This window comes from Leptonychotes weddellii, chromosome 12 (assembly GCF_054177405.1).
Source record: "Leptonychotes weddellii isolate Sample4059 chromosome 12, ASM5417740v2, whole genome shotgun sequence".
Lineage (NCBI taxonomy): Eukaryota > Metazoa > Chordata > Mammalia > Carnivora > Phocidae > Leptonychotes > Leptonychotes weddellii.
The window spans coordinates 29,547,888-29,562,353 of record NC_138380.1 but is presented as its reverse complement, the minus strand read 5'-3'; the positions used below and the strand labels follow the sequence as shown (position 1 = coordinate 29,562,353).

Here is a 14,466-nt window from a genome sequence, read left to right as displayed (position 1 = left end):
AAATACCGTATAGCCTTGAAAATGTATTTTCTTTTTCTTATGGTTTTCTTAACATTTTCTTTTCTCTACCTTATTTTAGTGTAAGAATACAGTATTTAATGCAAATAACATGCAAAATACATGTTAGTTGACTTTATGTTATTGGTAAGGCTTCGGGTGATAGTAGACTATTAGTAAAGTTTTGGGGGGGAGTCAAAAGTTATGTGCTGATTTTGTCTGTGTGGAGGTTTGGTGCCTCTAATACCCACACAATCAAGGATCAACTGTAGTTATTTTCCGTTTGTTCTAAGGTTGAAGTATTCCTTGTTGGTTCATCAAGAACTCTAATGTGTGGTTCTGACAAAATATGTAAGATCTTCTCTTTCTGACTGACAGTTTAGTAATAGTTTTGATTAGATTCCTCAGTGGTTATGAATCCATGAAGACCATTCACAACAATAGTTTTGGGAGGCAGAAACTTTTTAAAAAGCTGCTTTTTTCTCTTTTATGTGGCTATTTTCTTTCAGGATATAGCGCTTGACATCTAGCATTCTGAGCCTTTATGATGCTGAACCATTTTAATGGGACTTTGTTATGGTTCTAAGAATTTTTGTCATCAGAAACAAATGATTTCACCAGAGAGAAAAATAGGGAACACTCTGTTTTATTGACATACTTACGCATTCCTTATTCTTCTCCTTCTCTCTTTTTTTTCAGTGAGCATGTTTTTGAACACATTAACACCGAAGTTCTACGTGGCCCTGACAGGCACTTCCTCACTAATATCAGGGCTCATTTTGGTAAGTGGTAGAATCCTTCCTATTTAAAAGTATGCTGATTACTAATATGTTAGTATATGTACAGGAAATAATTCTGGAAGAATATATACCGGCAGCTTATGGTGATTTATCTTGCATGTGTGTATATGTTGGATAGCTGGACTTACAGAGCCTTCCACTGCCCAGGTTATATATTTCTAAAATATTTGAAAAAAATTTAAATAGCCATATATTACTTTTCTTGAAGGGGAAAAACAAAATATAAATAAAATGGAAAATAAAGACAATTCTATGTCAAATTTTAGTGTCTTGAGATACTATAAAATACATGTGACTCAGTTCAACTAAAAATGTTTTTCTTCATTCTTTTCAAAATGGATTATTGGCCATAATCAAGATAAGTAGAAATATAGCCCAGTTTCTTTATTTTTTAATTAATTAATTAGATTCTATTTAAGTTCAAGTTAGTTAACATATAGTATATTATTAGTTTCAGGGGCAGAATTTAGTGATTCAGCAGTTGCATATAATACCCAGTGCTCATTAAATCAAGTGCCCTCCTTAATGCCCATCACTCAATTACCTCATCCCCCCCACCTCCCATCTAGCAACCCTCAGTTGGTTTTCTATAGTTAAGAGTCTCTTATGGTTTGCCTGTCTCTGTTTTTGTCTTATTTTATTTTTCCTTCCCTTCCCCTATGTTCATCAGTTTTGTTCCTTAAATTCCACATGAGTGAAATCATGGGGTATTTGTCTTTCTCTGACTGACTTACTTTGCTTAGCATAATACACTCTAGTTCCACCCCACATCATTGAAAATGGGAAGATTTCATTCTTTTTGTTGGTTGAGTACTATTCCATTGTACATATGAACCACATCTTCTTTATCCATTCGTCCGTTGATGGACATCTGGGCTCTTTCCATAGTTTGGCTATTATTGATAACGCTGCTATAAACATTGGGATGCATGTGCCCCTTCGAATCTGTATTTCTGTATCTTTGGGTAAGTACCTAGTAGTGCATTTGCTGGGTCATAGGGTAGTTCTATTTTTAACTTTTTGAGGAACTTCCATACTGTTTTCCAGAGTGGCTGTACCAGTTGGCATTCCCACCAACAGTGTAAGAGGGTTCCCCTTTTTTCACATCCTTGCCAACATTTGTTGTTTACTGAGTTGTTAATTTTAGCCATTCTGACTGGTTTTAGGTGGTATCTCATTGTGATTAGCCCAGTTTCTTTAAATGTATGAGGTGGAGATGGCAGTTCTAAGCTTTTCTTCCCTTTATCTTCTTTTCTTTTAAAATTTACATTTCCCTGTTTCTTTTATTTAATTTCTTTTTTTTTTAAAGATTTTATTTATTTATTTGACAGAGAGAGAGAGCACAAGCAGGGGGAGTGGCAGAGGGAGAGAGAGAAGCAGGCTCCTGACTGAGCTGGGAGCCCGATGTGGGGCTCGATCCCAGGACCCTCATATCATGACCTGAGCTGAAGGCAGAAGCTTAACCAAGTGAGCCACCCAGGCGCTCCCATTTCCCTATTTCTTTGTTTCAAAAATTCCAAGTAGGCAAAAGCAATGATAATCATCTCTATGGCTCCATTAGTTTATGCTCTAAATAATTACAAGTGTGTTAAATTATAATACCCGAAGTAGGTTTTTTTTTTTTTTTTTTTAAAGATTTTATTTATTTATTTGAGACAGAGAGAATGAGAGACAGAGAGCATGAGAGGGAGGAGGGTCAGAGGGAGAAGCAGACTCCCTGCCGAGCAGGGAGCCCGATGCGGGACTTGATCCCGGGACTCCAGGATCATGACCTGAGCCGAAGGCAGTCGCTTAACCAGCTGAGCCACCCAGGCGCCCTGGTTTTTTTTTTTTTTAATTTAAGTGACCTTACATAGGGCCATCTAATTTACTGTAATCACGCTAATATAATTAAATGGCCTTTAAGGAGAAAGAAGTTTTAGAATGTTTTGTTTTTGTTTTTTTTTTGTCTACACATAATGCTGTGATTACTAATTACTAATTTTTATAGAGATAAGAATAAGAAAGATATTACAGAGTTGATGTTAAGAGAAGAGCACTAGAAAAACACAAGTTTTAGGGGAGAAGGGCACAAAAACATGGAACAAATACATATACGAACCTAGAGCAATGGAGGGTAGAACAATGTATACAGGGCAGAAACCTGCAAACAGCTTAAAGGAATGGTGGTGGCTTGGGGAGCAATTTTTTTTTTTTGTGGTCAAAGCATATTCAGGTTAATCTTGCTCTGTGTATCACATGGGTTGCTGGACTCAAGGGAGGAGATGTTTGAAGTTGATATTACTGGGCCAGGAATGTGAAGAACATCAGCAAGAACCACTCCAAGATGGTTATATAAATGGAAATCTGCATAGAAAGCCCAGTACTGAGCAGAGACCAAGCCAAGGTGAAAGGAAGTGTATTAAAACTTCTCCTTGGGGCGCCTGGGTGGCTCAGTCGTTAAGTGTCTGCCTTCGGTTCAGGTCATGATCCCAGGGCCCCGGGATTGAGCCCTGCATTGGGCTCCCTGCTTAGCAGGGAGTCCGCTTCTCCCTCCCCCACTCCCCCTGCTTGTGTTCCTTCTCTCGCTGTCTCTCTGTCAAATAAATAAATAAAATCTTAAAAAAAATAAATAAATAAAACTTCTCCTTGACATGGGTTGAAATAAGGTATGTATAGTAGTTTGTACCCTATTGCCTCTTAAATGCAGATCTGCACACCCATCAGTGTCTCTAAGTCTTCTCTGTTCTGTGGGGACATGCGAAAAATAGGGATACTGGAAAGAGTTGTTCACAAAGCTATAAGGTGATTTGCTTTAGCTCATGTTAGTTTGTGGCAAAGCCAGGCCTAGAACCTATGTCCTCAGGTTCCCACCTGATATTCTTGATGGACTGAAGAAACTTCAAACTTAGAAAATGCTTTCAAATGCTTGATAAATGATTAATAAATATGTGCTGAACATGGCAACCTTTTAGCATGTATGTTTTTTGGGGGAGAGGAGAAGGTATTCCAAGTCCCCATCTAATAATTATTTACATTTAAAATAATATTTTAATATTTTCTTTCTAAAATATCTTTGAAATATTTTTTGATTAGACAAACCAAAAAAAGTGAACTTTTAGGTACAATTTGAATAGCAATTTCATGCTAAAATCAATAATTCACTCTGATGCAGAAAGTAGCTTTTTGTTTGTGTGTTCTTCTCTCAGGGATGTTTACTTAAGAATGTTTACCCACTTCGATGGTGCTTACTTTGTGCCAGGCACTGATCTAAGCACTTTACATGCGAATTCATTTACTCCTCACAACAGTAGGAGGAGGTAATTGCCAGCCTTGTTTCCATTTTACTAATGCATAGGCTGAATAGGTAGCACAGGCAAGGAAGTAACCTGCCTGAGATCATCTTGCTGGCAAATAGTGAAAAGCAGGATTTCAGCCCAGGCAGGCTGTCACTCATTTCACCACCTTCTGGTTCAGTTCTCAGCTGTTTTCCTAGCTTGCTGAACAAATGGCAGGCTGGATTTTATCTTGGTGTGTGGGTTCGCTAGGCTATAAATTGATTTCCAGAGTGTGGGTGATTTCCTTTTTCTTGGTAAGCTAGGTCCAGCAGTCATTTTACCTGCTAAGTCAGGGAGGTGAAGTCCCATCTGCTTACTTTTCGTGTTCTCCAAATGAAGGGATTTTGGTAGAGTGGGACCCCCTGTGCCGGACCCCCTCTCCCTGTGTGCGGAGGGCAGCTGCTGAAACCTGACGGGCACTGCAGCGCATCTCAGGCGGTAGCTGTCCTGCAGCCTTCTCAGGAGGCACAGGATGTGCCTGCTGTGGAACTTGGAGCATTGGAAAACCTCTGATGTTTGAAGATTCTGAAAGACCTTTCTCAAAAATGCTTGGTCTGTACTGAGGGCGAAATCACTAGATGCGGGAATAGTTCTTGATAGCTTTAGGCTCCTGCTTTAGAGATTATGGGCATTGGTGTTGTCCTGCCTTTGGGGACTTAGCTTTGCTAGCCCTTGAAATGTACCCAGGGTTGAGATTTCTATTTAGCCACTGTTCTTTTTGGCCCAGAGCATTCATGGAGAGGCAGCATTGAGGTAAAGGATCAGGTGCTTAGCGGTTTGTTTCCTGGCACAGAGAGACAATTACCTAACTACTCTCCCCTGAGCAATGGAAGGGGAGCCAGACAGTGAATGCTGAAAGTACAGGGATGCCCCAGGGGACATGGTTGTTTGGGGACCTCAGGATTCTTATGCTGGAGACTGAAATTGTCATGCAGTGTGATGTCTTAGGGGAAGAGGGGTAAATAAAAACAAAAACACCCTGAAAAAGTCATCTAACTGAACAAATATACATAAAAATAAAATGTGTTTGGGGGCGCCTGGGTAGCTCAGTCGGTTAAGCATCTGCCTTGGCTCAGGTCATGATCCCAGGGTTCTGGGATCAAGCCCCGCATCGGGCTCCTTGCTCAGCGGGAAGCCTGCTTCTCCCTCTCCTTCTACTGCTCCCCCTGCTTGTGCTCTCTCGCTCTCTCTGTCAAATAAATAAAATCTTTAAAAAAATAAAATAAAATAAAATAAAATGTGTTTGGCAATGCTACTGTCTTTTATACCAATGTGTTTAAAAATAAATGAGGACTAATCCTAATCAGTGTGTATTTTACTAGATACTACTGCTAGTTCTTAATTTTGCAGGTTGAAACCAGCAAAGAGTTTGGACATACCACCTACCTTTCACTCTTCCCTTTTGGTCCTGTGCCCACATACCCATCTGGCCAGCTCTCTCCCTTGCTTAACTCCAAGCGGCCCCTCTGCCCTCTTGGCACAAGCCTCCCGATCTCAGTCCAATTCCAGCCCCAGGAACTGCACCTGTCATCACAGTCCAAACCCACCAATTTAGTCTTTTAGTTGCTCTAGCAAGGACATGCCCAGTCTGCTTGAAGTAGCCTCTCAGAATAATGTTAATTTCAATTGAGAAAATTTCTGGGTTTTGTTTTTGTTTTTGAGAGTGGTAAGGTGGTTATGTGGAGAAAATGCTCCCCTTAATTTTTTCAAAATGTTGGTAGAATGGAGAAAATGCTGTATGTTATATTGACATTTATACATAGATCCCCAATAACATGGATGTAGATATGCTCCTACACCTACATTTTACACACATATTAAGTAGATATAAAAAGAGGCATCTGAGGCATAATTTTAAGAAGTGAGAGTCAAGAACTATAAAAGGAGGAAATTAGAATAGTAAATAAAAGACTTAGTTCATAGATTACATGTAAAAAATTATGTTTTTGGGAAAGTGTAGAAGAGATGATAATTAGGAATAAGTTGTATCAAAAGGCCCATTTATTGAGTTCCTACTCTATGTCAGATATTAAGCATTTTGTATATATTACTTCATTTAATTCTCTTTAAAATTATAAGTGGTAGATGTAGCAGTGGCTTTATGCTGCTGAGTATAAACAGACACAAGTGTTAAATAATGTGACCACAGTTCTATAGTAGACAAATGGTAAGATTTGAATCTGGATCTCTTTGACCATGTCCTCCATCCCTTCCTGTTCAAAAGTAAGGGAGTGGGACTAGAAGATTGTTATGGATCCTTTCAACTTTTCCTTATCCATCTAGAGAACTTGACTTGCACTTGAGATAGCACTTTAATTGACAGACATGTGGATCACCCTAATGCTGGTGATTCTGGAGGTAAGAGTAAAAAAAGACTGAGGGAAACTTGATTGGAAAGGATCTTGGGGTGTGGGAAGCTGCATATAAATGTCAGGCTGTGTTGATTTATGAGGCAAGTTATCTCTTGTCTCTAGAATAAAGAAGGAGAGATGCTGTGGGGATCACATGGTAGGGGAGCCTGCAGATAATTGGAGGAAACCAAGGCTCCTTCACCTTTATCAGATTACAGTTTCTTGGGGTCACTATGAATAATAATTTTCCACAGGAGACCAAAAGTGCCAGGCGAGAGAGTAGACATACGCCTGTTGGGGTCTGACTGTAGACAGGAGTATTTGAATGGATCAGATTAATGATCAGATAGGCAGAAGTGAGGAAGATGAAGAAGAGAATGGCAGATAAAGGGACAAAACTGCCCTTTTGTTTATCAGTGTGGATTTGAGCACAATTTGAGAGGCTTGAAAATCATGTATTTACAGGGCTGGGGAAAGGAACCTTCAGAAGCCATCCAGTTTAAACCAATAAAGACTTAAAAACTGGGCGTCCAGAAAGCTTATGACTTAATTCAGGTTACTTTAGTAGGTAAGGGTGGAATGAGGACTGGAATTTAAATTTCCACTGCTTTGCCATAGTATCATTCTGCGTCTCATAAAAGTGTTAAGAAGGTGGGTAGAGTAGTATCTAACAGTTAATGTTTTCATTTTAACAGATCCACAGAAATGGGTCAGGTAGATAAGAAAGGGGGTAGAGGGAACATTTTTTCTTTATCCAATTGGCTGTGGATACTTACCATAATTTATGTTTTATTTGTGTCATCATTCATAGCCTTTGTTCTCTGTATAATGGAAGCTTCACAAAGACTGGGACCATATCTGTGTTTTTGTATACAATAATATAATGCCTGGGTAGACTCTTACAAAATATTTGTTGAAAGCACAGAGATCCAGTGAGTGAATGAATTAACTGATTGTGTCAGAATTATCTGGGGAGCTTGTTTAAAGTGATGGATCCGACCACCACTCCAGACCAACTGAATCAGAATCTCTAAGAAAGGGACCACAAGGATAGCTGCCACCACAGCATGAGCTGACAGGGCCTGAGGCACATGGTGCGGGATGGCTTCTCCCCATGTCAGTACTCTTCATGATTTTCCCCCAGGAGAGTGACGCTCCTTTCCAGGCCATACACATTAATGCTACAGTGGAAAATTTCATCCTGTGAACATACAGACATGGAGGTGGGGCTGGATCATTGACTGTTGACCTTGAAGAGAACCTCACTTTGCTGTCTTCTCTCTTTTCTTAAAGCCTTGGTGATATGTGGCCAAGAAAGGGGGTTGAAGGGCATGAACACCAGTTCTTCACACAGCCCCCTCAGTTGTTAAGGGGAACAGTGACTAGGGACTGGCTGAGACCAAGGAAGTGGGAAGCTAAGACCCCTTCCATAACACGTCAGTATTCCTAAACAAAACATAACAGGAACCCAAAAGGGAAAAACAGTCATCATGTGGAGCTGGGTGGGGTGTGTGTGTGGGGGGAACTCTGAAAGAGTCAGTGGGTACAGAGACAAGGATGTATTTGAGAATTCTAACAAGAAGCTAAAAAGATTATGGATATTATAAAGTCCACGCCCACTGCCTTGATTTATCTCATTTAATCCCAGAAGATCCCCTTTTGCCAAAAAACTGTTCACCACCAGATATGTTTCTGAAGACTTAGAGCAGGTGTCAATTTTGCAGTCTTTCCATTTGGGAGCAGACTGCAGGAAAGTTTCCTGTTTCCTCTTTAATCTCCAGCATCACTGTGTCTATTCTCCTGTGATATCATTACCTACTCTAATCCTTAGGAAACACTTAGCCAATTTCAGGCTGAGACATCATTGTATTTCCTGTGGATTTCATGGAATTGGTGTGGAATTACTAAGGTGCTGCTGTATGGGAATCTTGAAGCATTTTTAAGTGTGGTATAGGGTATAGGGAAGGCCCTGATTCACAAGGAGAAGTGTTTTTTATGTAGAACATGCAGTTCAAGAAGAAGAGGGCTTATTGGCTAGGAAGAATCTAGGCGTCTTCAGGGAAGACTCAGCTTTTAGGTTTGCAGGGTAGATGGAAGGGTCTTGTTTGTTTATCCCTTTGCCAGATTTTTGTTCCTTCCCTGTGGGAGAGTTGTATTTTAGGCCAGCTCCAAACCTGGATCTCCACCCCTAGTCCCAGTGCTTTTTGGTCATTCTCTCTGTTTCTGCCAAATCGTATGGAGGAGGTCACAAGGCATTGCTAACGGGGTCCTTGACAAATGGGTCTTTATTTTAAATATAATCTGGGTCTCAAGTATAGTTTTTGGTCCTTCTGTCCTGCGAGGTATAGATCCAAACTACCGCTTCAACTCTCACATTCCCAATTCCATCCCCACTCTCCTTATTCTCAGAAGGCAAGCCTTACCCACATCTCCACTGAGATCAGTGTCACCCACTTTATCACTTTGTTGCCTTCTTATTGGTGAAACAGCTCATATCACACCCTATTTTCCAAAATAGAATGTTCCCTTCTATTCATTCATCCTTCCTTTTCTTCCTGTCACAGGGCAAGAAATGGTAGGTTACCTTTTGAAGGTGGGGTGGGTGTGCTTTCTGGGCTCTTGGCATCATGCCTCTTGGTCATTTGTACTTTTTGTATCTTTAATGTCTCTCTTTTCGCTAGATTCTTTACCCTTCCACAAGAACTTTCATTGGTCCTGCTGTTGATTTAGACTATCTTCCATTAAAGCACTGGGCCAGCCCTTGTCATCCATCCATTTAATTCGCCAACCATCCATCCATCCAGTCTTGTAATCATTCATCTGTGTATCCATCCAACATTAACTGAGTGGTTACTGTGACATTATTTTGCATATCAGATAATTGAGCCCCAGAGAATCAGGAGAACCAAAGTCACAAAACTTGGCTATCATGAAGTGTATTTGGGTTTTGAATTCAGCTAGATGGGAGGGCCACTGTTGATTTCCTAAATGCCAAGTCGAATGGATGCTTTTTAGTTCTCATCTTACTTGATCTGTATAATCTTTGGGGTGAAGCATGAGTTGGAAAAAAAGCACTAGAGGGATTATGCATTTAAGACTATGAAATAGTAAATTTATATTTTAATTCTATGGTTGTCAGATTCAAACCTGTTTTATTCCACTGAGGCAAGCCCACTAAGCTACTAGCATGTGCAAGGACTAATTTTAAAATCTAAATTTGTTGATGAGAGCTTTGCTGTTTATATTGTCGGTTATGCACCAGGGAGAAGAATTCAAAGTGACACCAAATATGTGTGTGTTAAATAACACCATCTGCCCACTTGGATCTGTGCAGATATTTAAAAATACTGTGAGGTGCTGGCCCAAAGCCTGTCATGTTTCGGGATAAGGGGCAAATTATTTTGCTAACCCCAAATTAGAAGACTTAGTTTGAGGTTTAAGAAGGCTTCAAGTCCTGGGCGCCTGGGTGGCTCAGTTGGTTAAGCAACTGCCTTCGGCTCAGGTCATGATCCTGGAGTCCCGGGATCGAGTGCCGCATCGGGCTCCCTGCTCGGCAGGGAGTCTGCTTCTCCCTCTGACCCTCCCCCCTCTCATGTACTCTCTCTCATTCTCACTCTCTCAAATAAATAAATAAATCTTTGAAAAAAAAAAAAAAAGAAGGCTTCAAGTCCTTTCCTACTTTCTTTTGCTAGTTGCTCCCTAAACACGTATTAGAGTCCCCAATACCCTATGGGGACATTCGTATAGTACAACGAAGGACCATGATAGATAAGAAGCCATCTACTGCTGTGAAAAAGACAGGCCTGAGAAGACCCTTCCCCACCCCCCAAATAGCTGCATGAATAACCCAGTCTTTACTGAGATCTGTTAATCCTGCGTTAGAAATACTGGGTGGAAGGTCTGTCTCGTATTATAATGCAAATACCTCATTAATATGAATCATTTAGAATGAATTATCCAGTCCCACTTGATAGACTACTTCTGGATTGGTTTTGATAGCTGAGAAAGCAAAGGGACAGCGGAGTCATCGGAAGGCACTAGGAAATAAAGATTTGAAAAGGGAAATGATAGGCTACATCTGTCTGTGTTTGAATGCGCAACAGAGTTACAAAAAGATGTCTTGTTGTAGAGACCTGGTGAGATTAGTGGCACAGAACTGGGGCTTTAGGCTGAGCGGCTACTTAATTTGCTGTGTGATTTTGGTCATTCCTCATTCTTTCTTTTTTTTTTTAAGATTTTATTTATTTGACAGAGAGAGACACAGCGAGAGAGGGAACACAAGCAGGGGGGAGTGGGAGAGGGAGAAGCAGGCTTCCCACTGAGCAGGGAGCCTGATGCGGGGCTTGATCCCAGCGCGCTGGGATCCTGACCTGAGCTGAAGGTAGACGCTTAACTGAGCCACCCAGGTGCCCCCATTCCTCATTCTTTAAATGGAGATAGTGCATGGTCCTTTAAGGTCCCTTTTAGTACTGACATTCTGTGATTCTTCTGCAGAAACTGAGAAATCTGGAGTTCCAAGGGGTGTGTGTGTGTGTGTGTGTGTGTGTGTTGTGATGGGTATAGGCTACGTCAGGAGCAACCTGTGAGAGGCGCTGTGGTCTGTGGCATGGACTGGTGGTATCAGGGGCCACATGTGCATTATATAACCCTGGAGCCCAGCTCTTGACTGGTGTGGAGCACTTCCTGTATGTGACTGTGAGTGAATGAACGAAGGCCTGGCAGGTGCCCAGCAGCATAATATAGAAAGCAGAGCAAAGGCTTAGGGCAACAAAAGCGCTCCGCCACAGTGATTGAGAGCCATTGCCAGTTCTGTGCCCAGTGTTCTTGGGTTTCTTGGAGCCTCCTTCTCTTCTAATAAAGGCGAAGCCACGAATCTCTTAAGGGCTTTGTTGGGTGGGCAGAACTGAATGGTGAGCAGTACCCTTTTTCACAATGATTTCTCGGCTTTCAGCCAACAACTTAGTAACAGACAAGAAGATGCTGTACTAGCCTGAATCATAGACTAGTGAGAGTGGAGTGCATCAGTATGTCAGGTGTCCTGTGCAGGAGAGGTATGTATATCATCAATATAATAAATGGTAGCTCTGCTATTACTTTTGAGAATGAAACATGTAATGGGCATTGAACTGGGGATTTTACATGGGGATTGAAACTAGGTGTTTTACATGGCTGTGAAAATGGAGGACCCTTGAGGATAAAGAATGAATATGATTTCCACTTTAGAATTGAAGAAACTGATGTTCAGATAGGTGAAATAACTTGCCTAAGGTTACAGACTCCTTGGATTCATGGTTTGTAAATTTACCATTCTTGAGCTTTGTTCCTTCAAGCAAGATCTCTTATTCCTAGCATTCCAAATGTTATAGACTAGTTCTGTCCCTTTTTAGCTTTCATATCATATTCTCTTCCCTGTCTGCCCAGTGAAGTTACTTGAATGTCTTAACACATGAAAATTCATATAGTCAGAGGGGTAACTTTTTGGAATTAAGTTAAAGTTGTCATAGAATTGGAAACATTTGGTTTAATTGATGTCTCCTTCTGGTCATTCATAGATGTTCTTTTTGTCTTAAAAAAGGTTTTTTTTGTTTGTTTGCTTGTTTTTTTTTTTTTTTTTGTAGAACAGAAGAGAGAGAACATTGATTTTTAAATAATAGCCCAAAGTCCATTCCAGAGTAGGTAATAAAATCTTGTTTTTTGTAAGCATAAAGATAATTAATTCTATGTTAGTTCCACATTCTGTATTATATTATAAAAATATGGCATAGTTAATCCTATGAGACTCTGGGATATAGTTGATTTTTAAATTTCTTCTGTGTGATGATTTGTGGCTGCTTAAGGAACAAATCCCAAATCAGGCAGAAAGGAGAAGAAAGAATGTGGGGGAGAGCAGCTTTGAACAGTGGTGGGAAAGTGTTTGCTGGAGGGACCAAGGGGCCAGGGAAGCAGGCTTGGGGGAGGTCGCTTGCTTTCCCAGTGCTTAGAAGTCATGATTGCAGCCTAGTTATATGAGTTTTATTGCTTCTTTCCTTTTATTAATGAAAATTATCTCTTTTCTCCTTGGCAATGCATAGTATATAATAATTGGTAAGCTGGTGAACTAGGAAACCTTAATGGTGTTCAACAGATGCTTATGTTTATAAAGCACTTCTTAGCAGGTGGGACATTGCTAAGTCTCTCAGTAGTGGAGTACCATCCATACAAGAAGTGGGATGCCTTTCATTCTTTCTGTAAAACCAGCATTTCTCTAAGGAAATGCTTGTTTTAAAAATAAAAATAAAATTTTGCTATCTTAAAAATTTTATGCAGTATGGCTTTATCAGAATGTAAGGTGCCAAGAATTGGAATATTTCATAAGCCATACTTCTAAAACTTGCTTATTTGTATACATTTCTGGAGTTGTCTTTCAGCCATGGTGATTTTGTTAGAATATTATGTAAATTTGGAGGAAAATAATATTGAGCAGCTCTTAACAGTGTTCTTTTATCCATGATTATAGTTATGGATTTTCTTTGAAAGCTAGTATTAAGTGGAGGGAACTACATTGAGAATTTAAAGTGTAATTGGTATTTTAATTTTATTAAACTCTTTAATTTTTAGAATAAAGCAAAATTTTTGGAGTAAAAATTAAGTATTTAAGGTAGATGTAATTAGTAAATGCAGCATATTTCATGGGCATGTGTACAAAATCATGAACAGTAACAAGGACCATAATCACTCTTTCAATTTTTCTATTCTAGATATTTGAATGGTGGTATTTTCGCAAGTATGGAACATCATTCATTGAACAAGTCTCAGTAAGCCACTTGCGCCCCCTCCTGGGAGGGGTTGACAACAACTCCTCCAACAATTCTAACTCCAGCAATGGGGACTCAGATTCCAACAGGCAGAGTGTCTCAGGTATGGAAAGTCCTTCAGCTTGAACATGATTTATTTATTTTTACTAAGTTATTATGACTATAAGGCAGTAATAATGTTATTTAAATATTAGTCTCCGGAGAAAAATGCAGTTTATTTTCCTAAGGTGTTGACAGCTTCTACCAGGGAAATAGAATATAAGCATCACAAGGAAAGGAAATATTTATTTTGTTTAATTTTACTTTTTCTCCAATTTGGTTTAGCTAAGGATCATTTATATAGGTCAGTATTCCCAGCCTGAGTCTCTGGGCTCCTTGTCCCTAGTTTCTCGAACTTTATTGAATGTGTCCATTCTCTTCCATGCTAACTGCAGAACCTTCTGTCTAACTAGATGTGATCACATCACTCCTTTGCTTACAAGGCTGCCTTGGTTTCCATTCCACTGAAGATAAAGCCCAGATTCCTTAGCATAGCATAAGCTGCTTTCATCTTTCTTGCCAGCTTTGGCTTCAGTCACAATCCTGTCCCTCTGCTTTTCATTTCTCGAGCATGCCATGTTTTCTCAAGGCCCCTTTCTTAGAAGTCTGTCTCCCTCTCTCGTGCGTTTGCCCATCTTTCGTAACCCAGCTCCAGTGTTACTTCCTGGGAAGCCTTCTCCGATAGGTTGTACCATATCTCTCCACCTTTGTTGACTTGTAACTTTTTTTTTTTTTTTAAGATTTTATTTATTTATTTGAGAGAGAGAGAATGAGAGACAGAGAGCACAAGAGGGAAGAGGGCAGAGGGAGAAGCAGACCCCCTGCTGAGCAGGGAGCCCGATGTGGGACTCGATCCCGGGACTCCAGGATCATGACCTGAGCCGAAGGCAGTCGCTTAACCAACTGAGCCACCCAGGCGCCCGACTTGTAACATTTTTATCTTTAGCAACATTTATCAAATCGCACTGTAATGTTTAAGCTGACTGCTTTATTGCAGTATTTCTAGCATTTTGCACAGTGTCTGCTCCATCATTGAAACTCAGTGAATGAACAAATGAGTGCATGCAAGGCCTGTAATTTCTCCATTCATAAAAGAAGAGGGAAGAATATGGTCTCTTAACTTGGTCTCTTTATCAGCTCAGTAAACATTTCCTAAGTCCTTAATATG

General features: G+C 40.2%; 1 protein-coding gene across 8 annotated transcripts in view; it reads left to right on the top strand.

The window, feature by feature from the left end:
* The window catches only part of ST7 (suppression of tumorigenicity 7), a 232,255-nt gene that overhangs the window by 117,579 nt on the left and 100,210 nt on the right, over positions 1–14,466 (top strand). For all 8 annotated transcript variants that reach the window (XM_081800210.1, XM_081800208.1, XM_081800211.1 and 5 more), the window contains exons 2-3: positions 697–779; positions 13,203–13,362. In XM_081800210.1, the coding sequence (XP_081656336.1) occupies positions 697–779; positions 13,203–13,362 (243 nt within the window). The remainder of the gene's footprint in view (positions 1–696; positions 780–13,202; positions 13,363–14,466) is intronic.